Genomic DNA, 18545 nt, shown 5'->3' on the forward strand with positions numbered 1-18545 from the left:
GAGAAAAATGAGGAATGAGGAAAGAGGAAAGAAATCACACAAAGAAAAAGTTTTGCTAACATATGGATTTTCATTTGTTATTTTTTAGTTTTAGACTTGAAAGCAGAATAAAAGATGAGAAAAACACTTTGAAAAAGTTGGAAGCCAAAATTATTCCTTTTTGATTAGTTGGTTATTAGTGACTGTCTTGGCTTTGGGTATGACCAGTTAGTGGAGGTCAGGCTGAATTAGGATTTTGGTAGAATGGTATTAGGTTTGGTTAATGGGAAGATCGGGCTTTTGTTGTTGAGGAATGGGAATTTGGTAGTTCTGAATTGTTTGTGATTGGGGTTGTGGTCGTGGGGCTTGTATTTATATAATTTGGGATTGGAGCATAGTTTGTTTGATTTTCTGCAGATGGGTTTTGTGGGTATTATTTGAGTGGAAAATGTGTTTTACAATTTTGTCTTAGATTTCATTTTGGTTTATGAAGAATGGAATATGTTTTGTTTGCTCTTCAGTGAAAGGGGTTGTGGGATTATTTAACCGGCAGTTGAGTTCTACAATTTGGTCATGGAGTTAGTTTGAGGAATGAGAATTTAACTCCTTTGAATTGTCATGAATGGGAGTTATGGGTATTCTTTGCAGTGCCAAATGGATCTTATGATTTTTGGTCATTGGGTTTGCTTTTGGTTGATTAGGGGTCTGAATGTATTTAGTTTGAGTTTCTACAAATGGGGTCGTAGAAGGGTTCTTCTTTAGGAGATTTTTATTTTTATTTTTATTTTAATGAGTCATCTTCTAGTTTTAGTTTATTGTTGGGTTTTTGGTGGTAACTGTGTGAATCGTGTTATGGTGTGTAAGACTTACACTTTCTGCTGTGATTTGCATAAGGTGTTTAAGGACTATATAAATGGGAATTCTCACTATTGGTCTTAATCTGTTTCTCTCGATTGTTTCTATTCCTATTACTTGGTGATATGTGAATGATGTTGTGATTGGTTTTGTTGGTGAGCTTAGGGATGGCATAAAATACAGATCATTTTGGATGTGATGATGGAAATAATTATCAGAATGTGGGTTTCTATTGGAAAGTGGGAATTGGTTTTTGCGCATGTGCTTTTGTTCTGTTTTTGGGCTGGGATTGGTCTTGATTTACACTTTCTTTAAATCGAACTTCATTCATTATAGTCTTAACATTTTATAGATCTTTTCATGTGGTTCGAAGTTTAATATTTTAAATTTTCCTACGTTTTGTTATAAATCAAACAACACCTAAGGCATCGTTTTGTTAGTGCTAATACTATTGGTAGCATGCCAACTTGTGGATTGGCTCTAGATTAGAATCTTTGATCATTAACTCTTTAACTGTGAGTGCCTTATGGTAGGTCCAAAAGATGATTATTTTCTCAGCATGTAAAATAGGGAAGTGAGAAATTTTTATTCTTTTGTATGTTCAGATCTGGAGAACATGTAAAGGTTTATTACAGTGTGGGATATTGTTCCTTGGTTCTTGGAAATTACCATCAATTGTGAGTTTCAAGCTTTTTGGATGTGAAGAGTTGTCGTGTAAAATAAACTGATCTTTGAACTAAGAAATTTAGTGCTATAGACACTTTTTTGACTGATATAAAATTAAGTAATGTATACAGATGAAGATACATGTCAATCCACTTCTTGTTGACAAACTTGCCTTTAATGTCAAAGACAATCTTCTCGTAAGTTTTAAGTTCATCACTTAGAGTAGCTAATATAAGAATCAATAGATCTGTTAAAAGATAGTGTATTTACATTGCCTTTAGTTGTGAATTCAATCTCTTTGTTTTGTTAAGGTGACTGGATTGATCACTTTATTATAGTGCACTTAATTTAGTTGTTTGGAAAATGTAGAAAAAGATAAAGACACTGTAATTGTCTTTCACTTTTTATGTTTGATGGTTTTCAATTTTGGAGTTGACATTTTCAAAGCAATTTGGTTTATGTACGTGGTCTTGCAATATATGAAGACTTGGTTGAGATTGATGAGCAATCATCACACAAGTAAGTGCATTCTAACTTTCTATGTATGCTATTTTTATATACTATCAACAAATGTTTGGTTATGTCTGTACGTACTATCTTTATATACTATCATATATGTTAGATAGATATGGTTGTGGTGGTGCTTCTGTGTATTTGGTAATCTTGCACATTTCATACCTAAAATTGAAGAAAAATGTGAATATAAGATCATTAGTTTACAGTTTATTCTTTCTTGGAAAAATATCAATCAAGATATCTCAGTATGAGGAAAACTTGAACTTTTGAATTTCTTAGAAGCTTGGTACATCCATAACAACAAGCCATTGATGAGTAAGGGCTACTAAAGTGGGGCCCATTTGGCACTCCATCAAATGTCTGGTCTGGATTCCTAGCAAGGTCTGGGTTTTATTCAAAAGAACCCTAAATCACTCATAAATTCCTAAATGCATGCATGATGAAAGCTTGAAATGGTCTTGGTTTCTCATATATTGTCCAAGAGAGTTAGAACATGATAGCTAACACAATGTTCTATGTTTATATTTAAATCTAACAATCCCTCCTTGCAAGCTTCATGAAATCTTCTCAAATTTAATTTTATAAATATATTTTGTTCACATGCCACCTTATCACTTGAAGGGTCATTTCCGATCCACCCTCAAAATTGTAATAAAAAACTCATTGGTGGTGAACCCTGCATGGCTGCATGGATCCTGAAAATTTGTATTATCTCATTTAAATTGTTCTAACTAGGGTCCAACAATCCATTATGGTTGACATGTATGGTGATATTTTTGAAGTTCAAATTTTATTGGTGTGGAGTTGTGTCCTTTACATGATGATGTGTTTCTTATATAAGAAAATGTGCTGAATAGTGTAGCAATTGGATGGGGAGGGGGTGGAGCTTGTTGCAAGATAATGGTTATGCTCTCATGGTAGTCTTATTCCATGTTTCAAAGTGGTGTTTTTTTATATGGGCTTTTTCTCAGTTTTTTGGACTTGAGAGAGTAATTGTTGAATATCTTAAAATTTTATTAGGAAGTAATCAAGGTGCTTATATTGATTATCATTCAAAGCGTGAGGTTGCACATAAATTAAGTCTTGTGAAAACATTATTTCCTTTTGGTACAGGACATGTTATTAACATGCATGAAAAGAAAGTGCAAAATGTTCATTATGAGACCCTGTATAGAACTATTTTTTCTTTATAAATGTACGATAATAAATAACATTAAATACATGTTACCGGTCTTTATTGATATATTTAGAATAAGCAAGTAGCAAGATAGATACTCACATTATCAATTATTATTTCTTGGTCAATGGGTTGACTGCTTCCCAATAAGTAGCTCCAAGGCTTGTAAAAGAAATTTAAAGACGATCCTTTTAGGATGAAACTAAATCTCAACTTTGTGCATGCATATTATTCACTTTGCACCCTTTGTTTTTCTTGAGGAAGGTGATGGTATAAAACATGATCAGGTAAATCAGTACGTGAAATAGTTTCTAAGGAAATGTGAAGAGGATCTCCGTTGGCTTCTTCAAGCAAAACTAAAAGGTTTTCAGATGTTTTGAGGAAGGCACGAGGCACATGGTACCTAAGAAAAAAAGTGGCTACAATAAGTAATAAAATAAGATGAAGTTTTGTTATTCTCAATCATATTCACTATATGTGTGTGTCTATATGCATGTATATAATAATATCTCTCTCTAATACCCACATAGAGGTACAAACACATAGTGTTTGTGTGTGTATTAGAGATAACTTATTTTTATCAGTTTCCAAACTTATTTGTACTTTTTTCTGGGCATATGGTGGGTAAAAAAAAAGCAAAAAACAAAATTCTACTCACATTTGAGTGAACATATGAATTTAATCTTAGATAAGCAAAATTTCGAATCCTTTACTTAACATGGAAAATGGGGGAATTGCAAGCAAGACAATAGTGTTTTTGAAAATTTCAAATCAAGAAAATTCGCATTAGAGATACTGACAGATACAGTTTTTAAAAGGACTTGAAGGTGTGATTTGGCTGGTAGAGGCTGAGTTGACAATTGAAGTGCATACCTTCATATGTGGAAAATTCGCATAATTTTATTGAGGGCTTCTAGGTTAAAAAGAGGAATGATGTGGGGGTCGAGGTATCCCATTTGTTATTTGCAAATGATACTCTCATTTTTTGTGATGCAAGCAAGGAAAACTTGGAGTACTTGAGCTAGGTTTTTATGTGGTTCAACGCTTGTTCGGGTCTCAAGATTAATTTGGAGAAAAGTGAATTGATTCCCGTTGGAGAGGTTCCAAATTTGGAGGAGTTTGCCGAGGTGTTAGGTTGTAAGATGGGTTCTCTTCCATCCACTTACTTAGGCCTCCCCTTGGGTGCTCCTTACAAGTCTAGTAGGGTATGGGAAGGTGTGGAGGAACGGTTCAAAAAATGGCTTGCTTTGTGGAAAAGACATTATCTATTAAAAGGTGGAAGACAAACGTTGATTAAGAGCACTTTATCTAGTTTAGCCATTTACTTTATGTCCCTATTTGTTATCCCTAAAAGAGTGGCGGCCAAATTGGAAAAAATTCAAAGAGATTTCCTGTGGGGAGGAGGGGAGTTGCAGAAAGAGCCTCATTTGGTTAATTGGTCTATTGTGTGTTTGGAGAAGCACAATGGGGGTTTGGGTTTTAAAAGCCTCTCTCTCTTCAATAAGGCACTTTTGGGTAAATGGTTTTGGAGATTTGTGATGGAAAGAAACCTTCTTGGAAACAGGTAATTGTTGGTAAGTATGGGATTCAGGAGGGGGAATGGTGCACAAATGAGGTGAGAGGGAGGTATGGTGTAGGAGTATGGAAGGCAATTAGACATGGTTGGGAGGACTTCAAAGATAAAACAAGACTTCAGGTTGGTTTAGGGAATTGGGTAAAATTCTGGAAAGATGGATAGTGTGGTGATATGTCATTGAGGGATGAGTTCTCGGGTCTTTATGCTATGGCTTCCTTTAAGGATGCTTGGTTGGTAGATGTTTGAGATGGGGGTAGTTAGGGACCGAGGTTTATTAGACAATTCAATGATTGGGAGTTAGAGGAGGTAGATGCCTTATTCAGGAGGTTGCATAGCTACTCCATCATTTTGGATACTTTTGATGCCATGGTTTGGTTGGAGACTAAGGATGGTGGTTTTTCAATTCTGTCCTTTTACTCCTCTCTGGCAAGTAGGAGAGTGGAGCCTTTCCTGCACGGTACAGTGTGAAACTCTTTGGCCCTATTAGAGCTAGTTTTTTTTTTTTTGCTTGGGAGGCAACTTGGGCTAAGATTTTGACATAGGATCAACTTAGAAGGAGGGTTTGGAGGATGCCAAACAGGTGCTGCATATGCAAGGCTGAAAAGGATATGGGAGATCATTTACTTTTGCATTGTCCAAAAGCAAGTACATTGTGGCAGCTGGTTTGTGCTCTTTTTCATATTCAATGGGTGATGCACTCTTCCATGAGGAGGGTGCTTCTAAGTTGGAATGGTGTCCCAATTGGCAAGAAAAGGAAAAAGGTTTGGAAAAGTGCTCCTCTTTGCATTTTTGGTCCATTTGGAGGGAATGAAATAGGAGAGCTTTTGAGGATAAGGAATGCTTAGATCAAACTTTTGAAAGTTCTTTTTTGTACTTATTTTGGGATTGGGTTAGAGTGTACATGGGGGATAGTATTACCTCTTTGATTGATTTTGTGGATTGGTTAGGTTCCCCGTAGGGTGCGGTTGTGTTATTGCTCCTATTGGTTTTTGTATGTGTATACGACCTGTATACATTTTCTTTAATACAACACCCGTTTTACTTATCAGAAAAAAAAAAAAAGGAATTTTGAGTTTTTAATAGGAGCTAGCATGAGGAATATTAAGTATGGGAATCCATAGTTTTCTTTTCTCTTGGTAATCCTAGGCAAAGCTTTTAAAAGGCTATTTGCAAAGGTGCAGAAAGTTAGGTCAACTTGTAGCGTATTGTGGCTAAGAGGACCTTCAATTTCTTATCTCCTGTTTTCAATGTTCTATATTTCTAATTTTTTTAGGGCCTTTTTTTTTTTAGAACTCAATGATTTCAGATGCATTCATCAATGAATTAAGGCTCCTTCTAGACTGAAACTTTTCATCAATGAATTGAGGCTCCTTTAAAACTGAAGCTTACACCTAGGAAAATGATTGGGAGTTGGAAAATGTGTAACTTGGTGGATTTGGTCATGGATTTGGGGTGCAAGCTTCTGCAGTTTGTCATTAGCTTATTTGAGTGTTTTGATGTTCCTTTTTGAATTATCTTTGCTTTGTAGTTTGGGCCTTGTTGGTAGTGTATTGCTTAGATGCTTATTCAATTAAGGGGCTTTGCTCTCATGGTGAAGAACTTGGTCAAAAAAGGGACAAAATTCTGAGACCTGATGCTACAAATATCTTCAGTTCCATCTGAAAGGAGACGGCGCTGAGAACAAATTGAGGAGTAGACTTAGGAGCTGTTTTGATGGGTTTGAGGGAAACTAAAATTTTTTAAAGCGGCTTGACATTTTAAATCAGAGTCTAGTAGATTTTTTGGTGGTAATCCCAAAAGGTGATTTATTGTCATAGAGAGGATGAATGAATTTTATACCCCTCCAAAGCTTGTGTAGCTTGAGGGAGCATTTTTTTTTTTTTGTCTAATTATTTGTTTCTTTTTCCCCTTGAGTTATTCTCCTTACTTTTCTCATTCTCGTAGTTAATTTTGGTTTCCAAAAAAATGATACTGACTAGAAAAAATAGTTACTTACAGTGTTTGTGAAGGATCCCCTTTAGAGTTGTGGAACGACACCCAATAGCGACCAATGCTTTGTCCGTTTACCCAGGCTTCACCTTTCCCCATTGTGCTAAGATTTAAGGCAACTGGGTCATCTCCCGAAGGTGTATTAAATACAATCTGTCAAATTTATCTTTTTATGAGCTTGAGGATATGAATAATCAAACAACAAAAAACACCGATAGAGACTTACATTAGAACAATTTGATTAGAAAAGTAACATAAAGAAAAAAAAAAAACCATGAGACCTGACCCAACTTTTTAAGAATTACTTTTGTTTCAGAAGTCATTGCTCATTATTTGTGAAGAGCCAACTTGTATACCTTATACCAAGTGAGTGGTTGATTGGTGGAGATTTCAGTTTTCCTCCACTCAACATTACTCAAATTTTCTTCTTTGTATATTTGCAACTTCTCCCCTGATAGCCCAACCTGCAATGAATCAATTCAAATCGTACAACTTAGTTTTTATTTTTCATCCTTCAATGCATTTCCTTTTAGAGACAGCCCAATAATGGCAAAGTGTTGAATTGGTATATAAATACTTCTAGATAGAAGACTTCAACCTGATATCCCCATGTGTAGTTAGCAAAATCATAAATCCCTTTCTCAGTGCACTGAATTTCAACTCTTGTCAATCCTGCAAACCTACTCTCAAGATAAGCTCCCGAATCCTTCATGCAACCATGGACGCAGAAGTTTCAATTAATGTTATAAGTAAATGTAATCTACAAAAAAAGAAATTGAAAATAGAAAGGTATGACATGAAGATGTTACCGGAAATCCAACCATTACGCTGAGTATGGAAATGTTGTTCATCTCATTGTTTAATGAAATTGGACTCTTGAAGGTGAAACCCTTCATATCATGACTTCCGTGCGTAGCTCCTAAGGACACACAACATATTTGATTGTCAAAAGTGCTAAAATGGGGAGTTGAATTTGTCATTTGTCTGAACTATTTTAGTAAATTTAAACATCTTATGATAAAAACTAAAGTACATATACAAACCCCAATAAATTATAAGTACCTATCTTCTTCTTTATAAGTTTTCTAATTGAAGTTTCTTTGGTCTGTACACATCCTTTCATATGTATTATTATCATTTTCCCAACTCTATGGTTAAGCCTTAATTAACATATGCTAGATATATTGGGTAGATGACATTCTTATAACATTACGTTAGGTTTGTAATGCTGTTTTCCCAAATCCCATGGATTAATAAGAATAATTGAAGCTTACCCACATATATGTTGTTGACAAAAGCGTGCACGGCATGTGCAAGAGACTCAATATGAAGTAGGGGTTCAGTGCAAGATGAATTTGGTTGAAATCTACACTTCCAAGTGATGTTAGAAACAGAAATAGTAAACGGACTCTTACTAGTAGTAAATATAGTTACTGAAACCTTGTTGTAAAATTAATTTTATTGATTTAAAGAAGATGAACTTTACCGTATCCTAATGTGTGTCTGTATGTTTAACTCTTGCATAAAATGCAGCCAAAGAGAGGAGCATACCTAAAAGTATACCATAGATAATCAGATTCGTCTTTAGTCATATTCATGTGCTCTAGTATCATATTTGATTTTAGTGATGTATCTAAGAAGTTTGGGATGGCATCTGTGTATTCTTCCCATCTATCAACTGCATCAAATGATTGGCTTGATGTTGTAATTCTCTCGTTATATCCTGTATTTACCTGTGCATAAGACGAAAGAAAATGCTTTACATGAAACATTCTGATATGAAAAAAGGTATGAAATATTCACTTGATTTTTACTATAATAACAAACTCGTAAAAATATATATATATATATATATATATATATATATATATATATATATATATATATATATATATAAGTTTTCGAACAAGCTTTAGTTATTAGATTAAAAATTTAAAACTATCCCACATGCCCTTGCATGCAGCACAAAATTTTAGTGGGAAGACCTAAATTTAACCAAATGAATTTCACATTACTTTTATATTGAATTATAATTAATTCATCATGTGAATTGCTTATGCCTTTATGAAATTGGTCTCTAACTTGGGTTGTTTGCAACTCCCTTGCTGCTGGGAAAGGCTTCATAGGATCATCTGTAAATGCTAGTGCACGTTTGCATTAAGATATATATTGTCAAACAGTATTATGAAATGGATATGAATTCAAGGTTTTTGTTAGTGCATTTTTTTTTTCTTTTAGTTCACATACCTTGATATTTAATAATTTTAAAGCTAAAGGAACATGACACAATCTATGGACATGTGGTCTTCAACTTGTAGTCTTGCAGTGAATGTGATCAACCTGTTTCACAATAGTCAGTTTGGTGGCTTTCTTTTTCCTTCCATTAGTATAATGATATATAAAAATGCTCCAGTGTGTACTATGATGCTTCATGATTTAAGAACAAAGAGGCTTGGATGAACGACTGTGATGCATGTATAACTATCCAAAAAAAAAAAAAAAAGGAAAAAAAGACTCTGTGGCTTGAGTTTCATGTTGACGATCCAAAGGGTGAGCTAATCTGCACTATAAATGGGCCCAAAATATCAGAGCAGTGTCCTTTATATTTGCCAACCTTACACACACATTCTACCATCTACCATTTCAAAAAATGAATTTGAGTATTGATATTAAATATTCTTTTATGAACATATTTCTTAACACATTAGAACTCTGTCTTGATGCTCAATTTTCTGATTTAATTTTCCAAGGAAAGGAAAGCTTAATTAAAGAAAGGGGAACCAACCAAGGACCATGTAACAACTAATCAGAAAATTTAAAGCATTCTACCCAAGTATAATTTATAAATCTAAAAAATAAGTGGGTGCTCTATAATTTGCTTCAAAGTAAATTGTTCAATGATCTTTGTTAACTATTAAATTGGTAGAGGTCTCTGTGGTAAGCCTAATAAAGTAAAATCTACCATATTAAATCCAAAAAATGTTTAAGAAAGACTATTCTGTGGTTCTACAAAGTAGGTAAATAATAATGAACGACTGATCTAAGTAAGGATTTTGACCGTTGATTATAGTCAAGTTATTTTACTATTTTGAATCAAAACCTCCCTTACTTAACATGTGACTAACCCATTCATCAAAAGTTGATATAACATGTACTTCAATTTGAACGAGGCTTTTACAATTAACTTTGCATGTTAGTAAACCATTTATGCTACATGTTTTGCCAAGTCCTATATGTAAATAAATGAATAGCACAATTGCAATTCTAATTTGCTTGTAGTAATCTTGGAGGAAGATAATATTTTAACTTGTAAAATAGTTATTCTGGAATTATTTTTAGTATAAAAAGTTCTTAATTGTACAATTTGTTTAACTTCTGTTGGTACTTTCTGAATTTGAGGTTTTCTTCTGTTTCAAATGTTTACACTTTCTATTTTATATGCTATATTCTAATGAGTAAAAAAGAGAAAGCATCAATAATGGGCTGGGGAACCAACATAAGAGTAAAATTGAGGATTTCATCCAAATGATATAATTTTCTTTTCCTCTTATATCCCCTAATTCAAGCTCAAGGATATAAAAGTATGTCCAACATGAGTCTAAATCTGCTTACAATGAAATAGAAAATCAATAATTTGTTCTTTTTCTTTTTCTGGACATAGATGTGGGTTATTTATCTTACTAATAATAGGCTTGTTCTGTACATCCCATTCCTAAACCTTTTTCATGACATATGTTCAACTCTAGAGATAGACTTTGAAGTGTCCTTGTGACACTGCATTGGACTAGTGAGACTAGAGATAGATCTCACGTGAGTGTGATTCTGGTCAGGAATGGAGCATGACTCTTTCCATGGAAATGCTAAGTTTGTATGTCTTTTGGCAGCCTATTTGAGTCCAAACCTTTGGGACTCCTTAGAAGGTTAAAGACATCCTAACTTGTCATGCCACTAAGCACTAAAGCAAGATTATAAACAAAAATCGTAAGCTAATGTGATAAATATCCCTTACAGGGTGCCTAGGAAACAGGTACTGCAGAGCCCCAACTGCACATGCAGTAAGTCAACGGGGAATTTCCTGCCTTATAAAGTCATCACATCCTTTCCTCTGGAAATAGAAGAAAAACAAAGACATTGTCCTCCTTTAGAAACCCAAACTGACTCGTCTTTTCATTCGTGTCAAGTGAGAGTTCCTTGTGATTGAGGTGGATACAAAGAATTCCCACATAATTGTGGTACTAAGGTCATTTACTAGGGTTGGTCAGGCTGATGAGGTAGATACAGTAGGGAAGATTACCTGAACCAGAATGCTATGAAATGGAGGAGTTGAATAAAGAAAAAGAGAGAGAGAAAAATGGAAGAATAGGACAGAAGAAGAATAAGAAGGGGTCAGTTATGAGGAGGGATCTGAGTTTCTAATTTACAATCAATCGAAGTGAGTGCTTTGTGGTCAAAGAATTCAATTATTAGAAATACATAGATTGTCACTGCAGAAGATTCTCAACAAAGAAAATGTTCCCACATACAACTCCTGGAGAGTTCCTGAATCTTGTAGGCAGGCTGTCTAGACTGATGACCTTTTAATAGGCAAAAGACCCTTACAAGATGGGTTGGACATATTACAGTTAAATGTAAAGGCATGATCATTGCTCATAACCCATAGTTCAATCCTCGTGCTTGTTCTTGGAACATTGGAGAGATTGGGAGTGGACAAATGCCACAGGCACCCAAATGAATGATATTAAGAGCTTTTGACATATCAAAGCTAGATATTATAGTTATGATTTCATGTTCCAAGTATTGAATATCCTATCCATTGTTGAGTTTTTTCGTGGACCTCCTTGAATCAATTTAGCTAGAGCAGTCCCTTTTGGCCTACGTTGTTTAATTGCATATTTTACTTAGTGGCTCTGCTAGTGGTACTTCTGGCTAGCCATCACTCTTTGGCTAATCATAAATTGATGTAGACTAGAATTGCTCGTAGCTATTGTCATGCTTTTCAGTTCACGTGTGTGGTTAATGTTCCCAAAAAAACAACCTGATCTAGAATCCCAAGTTTTCTCAGTGAGGTTTAATGCGGTTCATAGTTATATGGGCTATAGGCAAAAAATTATGGATGAATGGCTGTGGAATTTCTGAACTTATCAGAAAAGTAGGCTATGAGCAGCCATGTGTTAAGGCTCCAAGCTGTTTCCCCTTTTTCTTCTCCTTTCTGGTAAAACCCTTTACTTCAACTATGATCTTGAGGATAAAATCACGAGTATGACATATGAATTTGACGGCGAACTTGATCTCAACCTAATAGATCTTGAAATGGAGAATTGTTCTTGAAGAAGCACCAAAAAATCCAAAACAATGGCAGGACCCATGAAAATTGGATCTAACTGAATTTTGACTAGACTATAAAAGAAAGCATAAATGATCAATGTTGAAGATCATTACAGTTATCGAATATTATCATAGTTGTAATATGCAGCTGTAGAAGATATATAGCTGTAATATACAACTGTATAAGTTGTACAGTTGTGTGTGCAGCTGTGTATATATATATAGTTATGTGTATATGTATGTATATAATCCTTAATTTGTAGGGATTCCTCCTTATTCTTTCTTCTTTATTCTTTCTTTTCCGTTGTTGTGTGTATATTTCATTGGTTGTATACTTTCAAGATATAAGTAAGAAATACAATTTTTCTTCACATGGTATCAGAGCCAAATTAAGCTCCTCAGGGTTTCTAATTTTTTCAGCCTTCATCATTGATTTTCCAGCCTTCATTGCTGGTTTTTTTCAAAAACCTGGAGAATTTTGGTTTTTTTGGCAGAACTTCTGCTTCATTTTCTTGTTGTGGCCTTCATTGCTGCAATCATTTCTCAACCTCTTGTATGATTTCTTCCACTTTTGCCAAAAAAACATGTCTGAGATTTTAGAATCTGCTAATCAGCATGTTTCTAGTCCAACATCAACATATGATGTCACCAACACTACAATAGGAGAGTTGCAGAATATTCAACTAGGTTTACATCTCAATGGCAAAAATTATTTGAAGTGGTCTTTGTTTGTTCAAACCTTCTTGAAAGGGAAGGGAAACTGAGTCATCTTCTTAGGAGAAGACTGAAACCAAAGGACTCAAAGTTTGTTGCATGGGATGAAGAAGATTCCATGATGATGTCCTAATTATGAAATTTGATGATGCTAGAAGTTAGTGATACTTGCACGTCAACAATAAAGGAAATTTGGGACTCCTGCAGTAGACCTATTCTAAAGTCTGAGATGCTGCATAAATCTATGAGATTAAGACAAGGATCTCATTAACCAAACAAGGTAATTGCTCGATCATTGAATATGCTCAAATTCTACAAAACTTATGGCAAGAGTTGGACCATTATCAGTATATTGAGATGAAGTGCAGTGATGATGCAACCCTTAAGAATTTTATGGAAAAAGAGAGGATTTACACCTTTCTTGCTAGATTGAACATTGAGTTCGATCCTGTTCAAGTACAAGTGTTAGGAAAGGAAGAAGTTCCTTCACTCAATGAAACAATTGCCATAATTCGTGGGGAAGAAGGACAAAGAGGGGCTATGATGGAGCCTTAATCGATAGATAGTTTAGCCTTGGTTACAAAAGATGCAAATCCCAAAGTTATAAAATCAAACCAGCAGCAGTCAAATGCATATAAAAAAATCTGTCATACATGATTGAAGAAAAAGACTAAAAGAAGGCAAAACGGTCAAAACAGGTTCTGGTAGTTCCATAGTTGACTGCTTTTAGATCTTTTATTTTGGCCTGTTTGGCCTTGATTCTAAATCATGGGAAAGTGATTAAGAAACAAAAATGCAGAGATCCTAAACATTGATTATTACTTTACCCAATGGACCTTAATTCTGTATTTCATGGTTTAACTGTTACTCATATTTAGAGGTAGAAACTATTACACTAGAACATACCTTTGCAGTGTTAAAAATCACGTTTTTACAGTCTGGTAGGATACTTATCGACTTTGGAAGCAGTTCAATTGATACATTCTGAAATAGGACAGTAGAATTGTTTCCTTTGTCGTTGTTTACTAGAAATGCAACACATCCTCCCATTTCTTCTTGAAAAACATATGCCTGTATTGGAATAAACAGATAATTTTCTCTACTTACACATTATATGTTAGATCAATAACACTTTTAATAGTTATAAAAATTAGTAAATATAAGAAATCACCTCTTGAAGTTGACCTAATGAGATATTGCTTTGCACTCCATTTAACAAAGGTGTAGAGCAAAGTGTTATTGCTGCATGCAACTCCTTGAGATGGCCCCATTTTGGTTGTCTAATTAAACCTACATTTGTGTTTAATTAAATGGTTTACTTTTTATTTTGGTTGTCCAAAAAATGCAGGATTTGATAAAAATGATCTCCACTCACCATATTCATCAAGAGGAGCTTGATCATAATAACTTGTTTTGATATATGCTGAGCTTGCTCTTCCAAAATTAGTTCCTCCATGATACTATAGAATAAAAATGTTACTCATGCTATAATGGTTTGTTAAAACAACTCTTTCCATAATCAAAATGATATGTGGAAGATATGTTATAACAGTGGAGAATTCATATGGAAACTGACAATATAAATTACAATCCCTTTCAACACATAATGAAGTTTCTCATAAAGTAGGTCTTACTGCTAGATAAACTTACCATGTAATAATTTACATAGCTTCCATTTCTTGCAATAAAAAGTGCAACATGAAATGCTATGTCTTCAGCAGATCTTAGGTATGTTTCTCCCCCGAACACCTCATAGCTTTAAAAGAGTTGCACAGTTAGTTCAATTAAGGCAAGTGAACTTTCAAGATTTTGTAGCAAAAATAAAAATATATTTCAAGACGAGTAAAGTAAGATGCAACATAAATAGCAAGAATTAGTTTAGTAAAGAAATTTAGTTTGTTTTGATTGTTGGAAGATTAGTAAGGAGAAAATTCTCTCTCTCTCTCACTGTTTTCTTTTCCTTTATGTTGGTGTAATTTCCTTTATGTTGTAGTAATTGTGTCTCTTCTTTCCAAAAACAGAATGTAACATACAAAGATGTCCAATTCTCTGTCCACATAGATGGCTTATTTGGAGAGTTGGGTCCTGTGAAAGTTTGTCCACATCTCATCCCATTGCATGTATTGATCTGCAAATTGAAAATTTGACAAACTGAAATCTTTAGGCCATTGAAAGATTGATGCCATTTCACAACACATGAAATGAAAAGGTCTAAAATAAGTGGTGAACTACATTCCTAACTTGTGCTGAAACCTTGATTCTTTTTGCTAGCAGAGTGAACTAACCACAGGATCAGGAGCATCGCTTTGCTTGCACATCACCCATGGTACACCGGTTTGGAGCTCAACTGCCATTTTAGCCGCCCAACGGACATATGAAGGTCCTTTCTCATTAAATGCTGCTTCAATATTTTGATATTCATTCTCAATCTATTAGAAGGTAAAGTTGTAAAGTCTTATTACCACTTCATTGGGTTGAATATTCCTTTGAGAGAACTGATGATATTACTAAGGTCATTTCCTTACCTGTGACAGTATTATTGGTCCTCCTTGTGATGCATATAAACCTTCTGATTTCATCAAGTTCACTATTTTTGTGGTAAAATTTTGCATGTAAAACTACAAAAAATAAAAAATAAAAATAAATGACTAGCATCCCTGAGTCTGAAATCAAAAGAAATGCTTGAATTTTCACTGCATTACGGCTTGCTTATCTAGGCTATTCATAAATAAAATATGAAGCAAAAAGAAAAAGAAAGAAAAAAATGGAAAAATCTTTTGTCAACTAGTTACCTTTATAGAAATTGTTCCCTTCATACAAATAAATCTTGTGTAGTCCACCTACTTGTTTTTTTTTTTTTTTTTTCGCTGTTTTTTCAGTTTTCTAATTAATAATTTCTACTATATTTTTTGTTTTTCAGTCAAGGTGGTTAAAGTAGGTGAACCAAGAATTGGTTCCTCTTACCTAGGTTAGCCTCAAGTCCCTCTTATTAAAATTAAGTACCCAAATTGGTTCCTCTTACACAGGTTAACCTCAAGTCCTTGTTATTAAAATTAAGAACCCAATATAATGTTGGAACTTTTGTAGGATGAACCACCAGCGAAAAATTTTAATGAATTTATCCATCTATCTATATGTCACCCCAAGTTTTTCACACTGCATTGTTTACAAGCCTTCTAAGCCCCATGAGATGCACAAGCAACAAAGCGCACACACAACACAACAATTGTAGGGAAAAAAACCGCAATTGCATTAAGTCTCTTAAGTAACTAGAGGATATTGCCATGACCTTTTGTGAACAGGATTTGTATAATTATTTGATAAGTTCTCATGCAAAGAATGGCTTGGTAATACACACTAATAAATGGATCATCGAGAACATCAAATCTAGGTTTGATATCAATCCATTAACTAGCCATCACCCACTTGATCGATGCAATAAAAAAGGGCTTAACTTCCAACAATACAGGATTTAATCTAGTTATCTGGATCTGTCATGTAATTTATTGGTCAATCACTTACTACTGTGTGCCTTATATTCTAGAACATTATGGTATGAAAGTTGATAGTTGTATTTAGTGTCTATTAATTTTCACATTGATAAAGAGAGAGTTATAATGGTGTGAGGGTTCTATAGACAATGTCAGAAGCATCATGTAATGTTGTAACGAAGAAAGATTCATACCTTGAAGGGTTCATTATCAGTCCTATAAACAATGCCAGGAACATCATGTAACCAAAATGGAAGCCCACTGCATAACCCAGAAATCGAACAAAAACTTCAGTCACTTTTTTATTGAAGTGTGGAGTGGTGGGTGTAGGGTAGATGATAACGGTCTCATACCCACCCATAACTCCATTCACTCTCAATGAAGGGTCCTATCCTAAGACAAGCGTAGAGTCCCTGAGCTTGGATTTCCTTGATGAACTTCACCAGATCATATCTTCCATTGAAATCATACTGCGGGTTTAACATCAATTCAGAAGCATTAATATATATGGGAGAGACGGGCGGAGGTGGGTGTGTTGGTAGTTAGCAGTTACTGACCTGACCAGGTTGTGGCTCATGACGGTTCCAAAACACATAGGTCTGAATCACATCTACCCCTCCTTCCTTGGCTTTGGCTATTAGTGACGCCCACATCTGCACACCATTTCCGCATTTTTAACTGATAAAAAGACAACGTACAAGACCTAGATTTGCCTAGTGTATTTTCAGATTGGGCAAAGACTTCTCTATCTGTTTATCCTTTGGGGGAGTCTTGACCCTTGAGAAGCTGCATGCGTGTGCTTGGTCCATTAAATTTCTAATGCTACATCTTACAAAACAGTGGCCATCTTTCCATCAAATGCTATGCTGTTAGCTGGGTGAAAGCAACAAAACAGTGGCACCCAAAAGTAGAAGGAAAAAACAAAGTTATGAATTGAGAACGAAAAGCTGTAAGTACCTGGGGAGTGCTGCGAGGATAGTGAATAGAACCAGAAAAGAGAATTCTTCTGTGGCCATCTATGATAAGTGACCTTCCATCATACGTGACTTGTGCTCCCCTAGCCTTGAATGTCGCCACCCCCGCTACCACCACCACCACCACCCAATATACCCAATGCAACATGGATGTCCTATATGTAGCTTGTGAGATAATCAGAAGAAGAGGGAGAGGGAGATGGTTATATATCTTATGCTCTCAAGGTTGGTAGAAAAGGTAATGTGATTGAGGTTTTGCTTTGCCGGTAGACATGGGTGTATAATGTGAATGACTCCTTTTGGGATACCTGTTTTTCCTCTATTGGTTCTTTTTTTTTTTTGAAGCAATGTTACTCTTTAATTATGCATAACTACCAAATAGAGTATTTTATTAAGAGTTTCAATGAGAAATGGATAGAAAAAGTTGTGTGATAAATATGAAGATAAATTGGACATGTTCAAAGGCACTATATATACTGATGTATGTGTGCTTGTCACATAGGATTTTTCATCAATTTTGAAGAAAATTTTCAACAAATGATATATTTGGCATTTAGATATAGATTATGGTTGATATAATTAAAAAAAAAAAAAAAGCTTAGGAAAACATGAATATTTATAACAATGATATTTGACAAATTTTTTCCTTTTTTTTTGTTGAGAATTTGTTTTGAAAACAAATTTAAGATGTTTTTGAATTTTTTTTAAAAAAATATTTATAGAGATTAAGTGGAAAAAAACTTATTTTTATATAGGGGTCTTGAAAAATTGTTTTTAAAAATTATTATAAAACCGTTTTTGAAAACATTACTCAATAGGTCTTATAAGCAATTAGAATAGTTTTAGAAAAATGTCAAAAACTTTATAAATTATTTTTACTCCATATGCATTAATCAAATTTTTTAGGGGAAAGTGGATTTTGACTTACTAATTTGAAAATATATAGGAAAACAATTCCAAATAGTTTTATTTTCATCTATTTAAAAACATTTTAAAATATATACATTTTTTTATAAATTAGATAATTATTTTCTAGAATGATCTTTTTACTTGCTTCATTAATTGCATCAATTGAATTTTTTTTTTTTTTTTTTTTTTTTTTTTTTTTTACAGTAGAGAATTAATTTGAGATGAATAAAATAAGAAATTTTAAAAATTGAAAATACAATTAAAACTAAAAAAAAAATTTTAAGCTAAAAATATAGATTTCGAGAGAGAGCTCTCAAAATACTAATAAGAATCAATATTTTATATTTTATATTTTTAAGTTTTTTGGGTTTTAA

At 34.0% G+C, this 18545-nt stretch overlaps 1 protein-coding gene across 1 annotated transcript; it reads right to left on the reverse strand.

The window, feature by feature from the left end:
• Positions 1–3210: 3210 nt before the first annotated feature.
• LOC117917246 (beta-galactosidase 6) lies at positions 3211–17430 on the reverse strand. Its single transcript, XM_034833455.1, has 18 exons — positions 17246–17430; positions 16846–16941; positions 16646–16758; positions 16483–16549; positions 15323–15415; positions 15083–15226; positions 14831–14925; positions 14448–14553; positions 14173–14257; positions 13969–14087; positions 13704–13868; positions 8310–8491; positions 8033–8124; positions 7568–7677; positions 7357–7464; positions 7115–7222; positions 6766–6911; positions 3211–3596 (listed from the first exon to the last, which is right to left on the reverse strand). The coding sequence occupies exons 1-18, from the start codon at positions 17408–17410 to the stop codon at positions 3422–3424; spliced, it is 2169 nt and encodes a 722-aa protein (XP_034689346.1). The 5' UTR covers positions 17411–17430; the 3' UTR covers positions 3211–3421.
• Positions 17431–18545: the final 1115 nt, after the last annotated feature.

Source organism: Vitis riparia, chromosome 7 (assembly GCF_004353265.1).
Source record: "Vitis riparia cultivar Riparia Gloire de Montpellier isolate 1030 chromosome 7, EGFV_Vit.rip_1.0, whole genome shotgun sequence".
Taxonomy (NCBI): domain Eukaryota; kingdom Viridiplantae; phylum Streptophyta; class Magnoliopsida; order Vitales; family Vitaceae; genus Vitis; species Vitis riparia.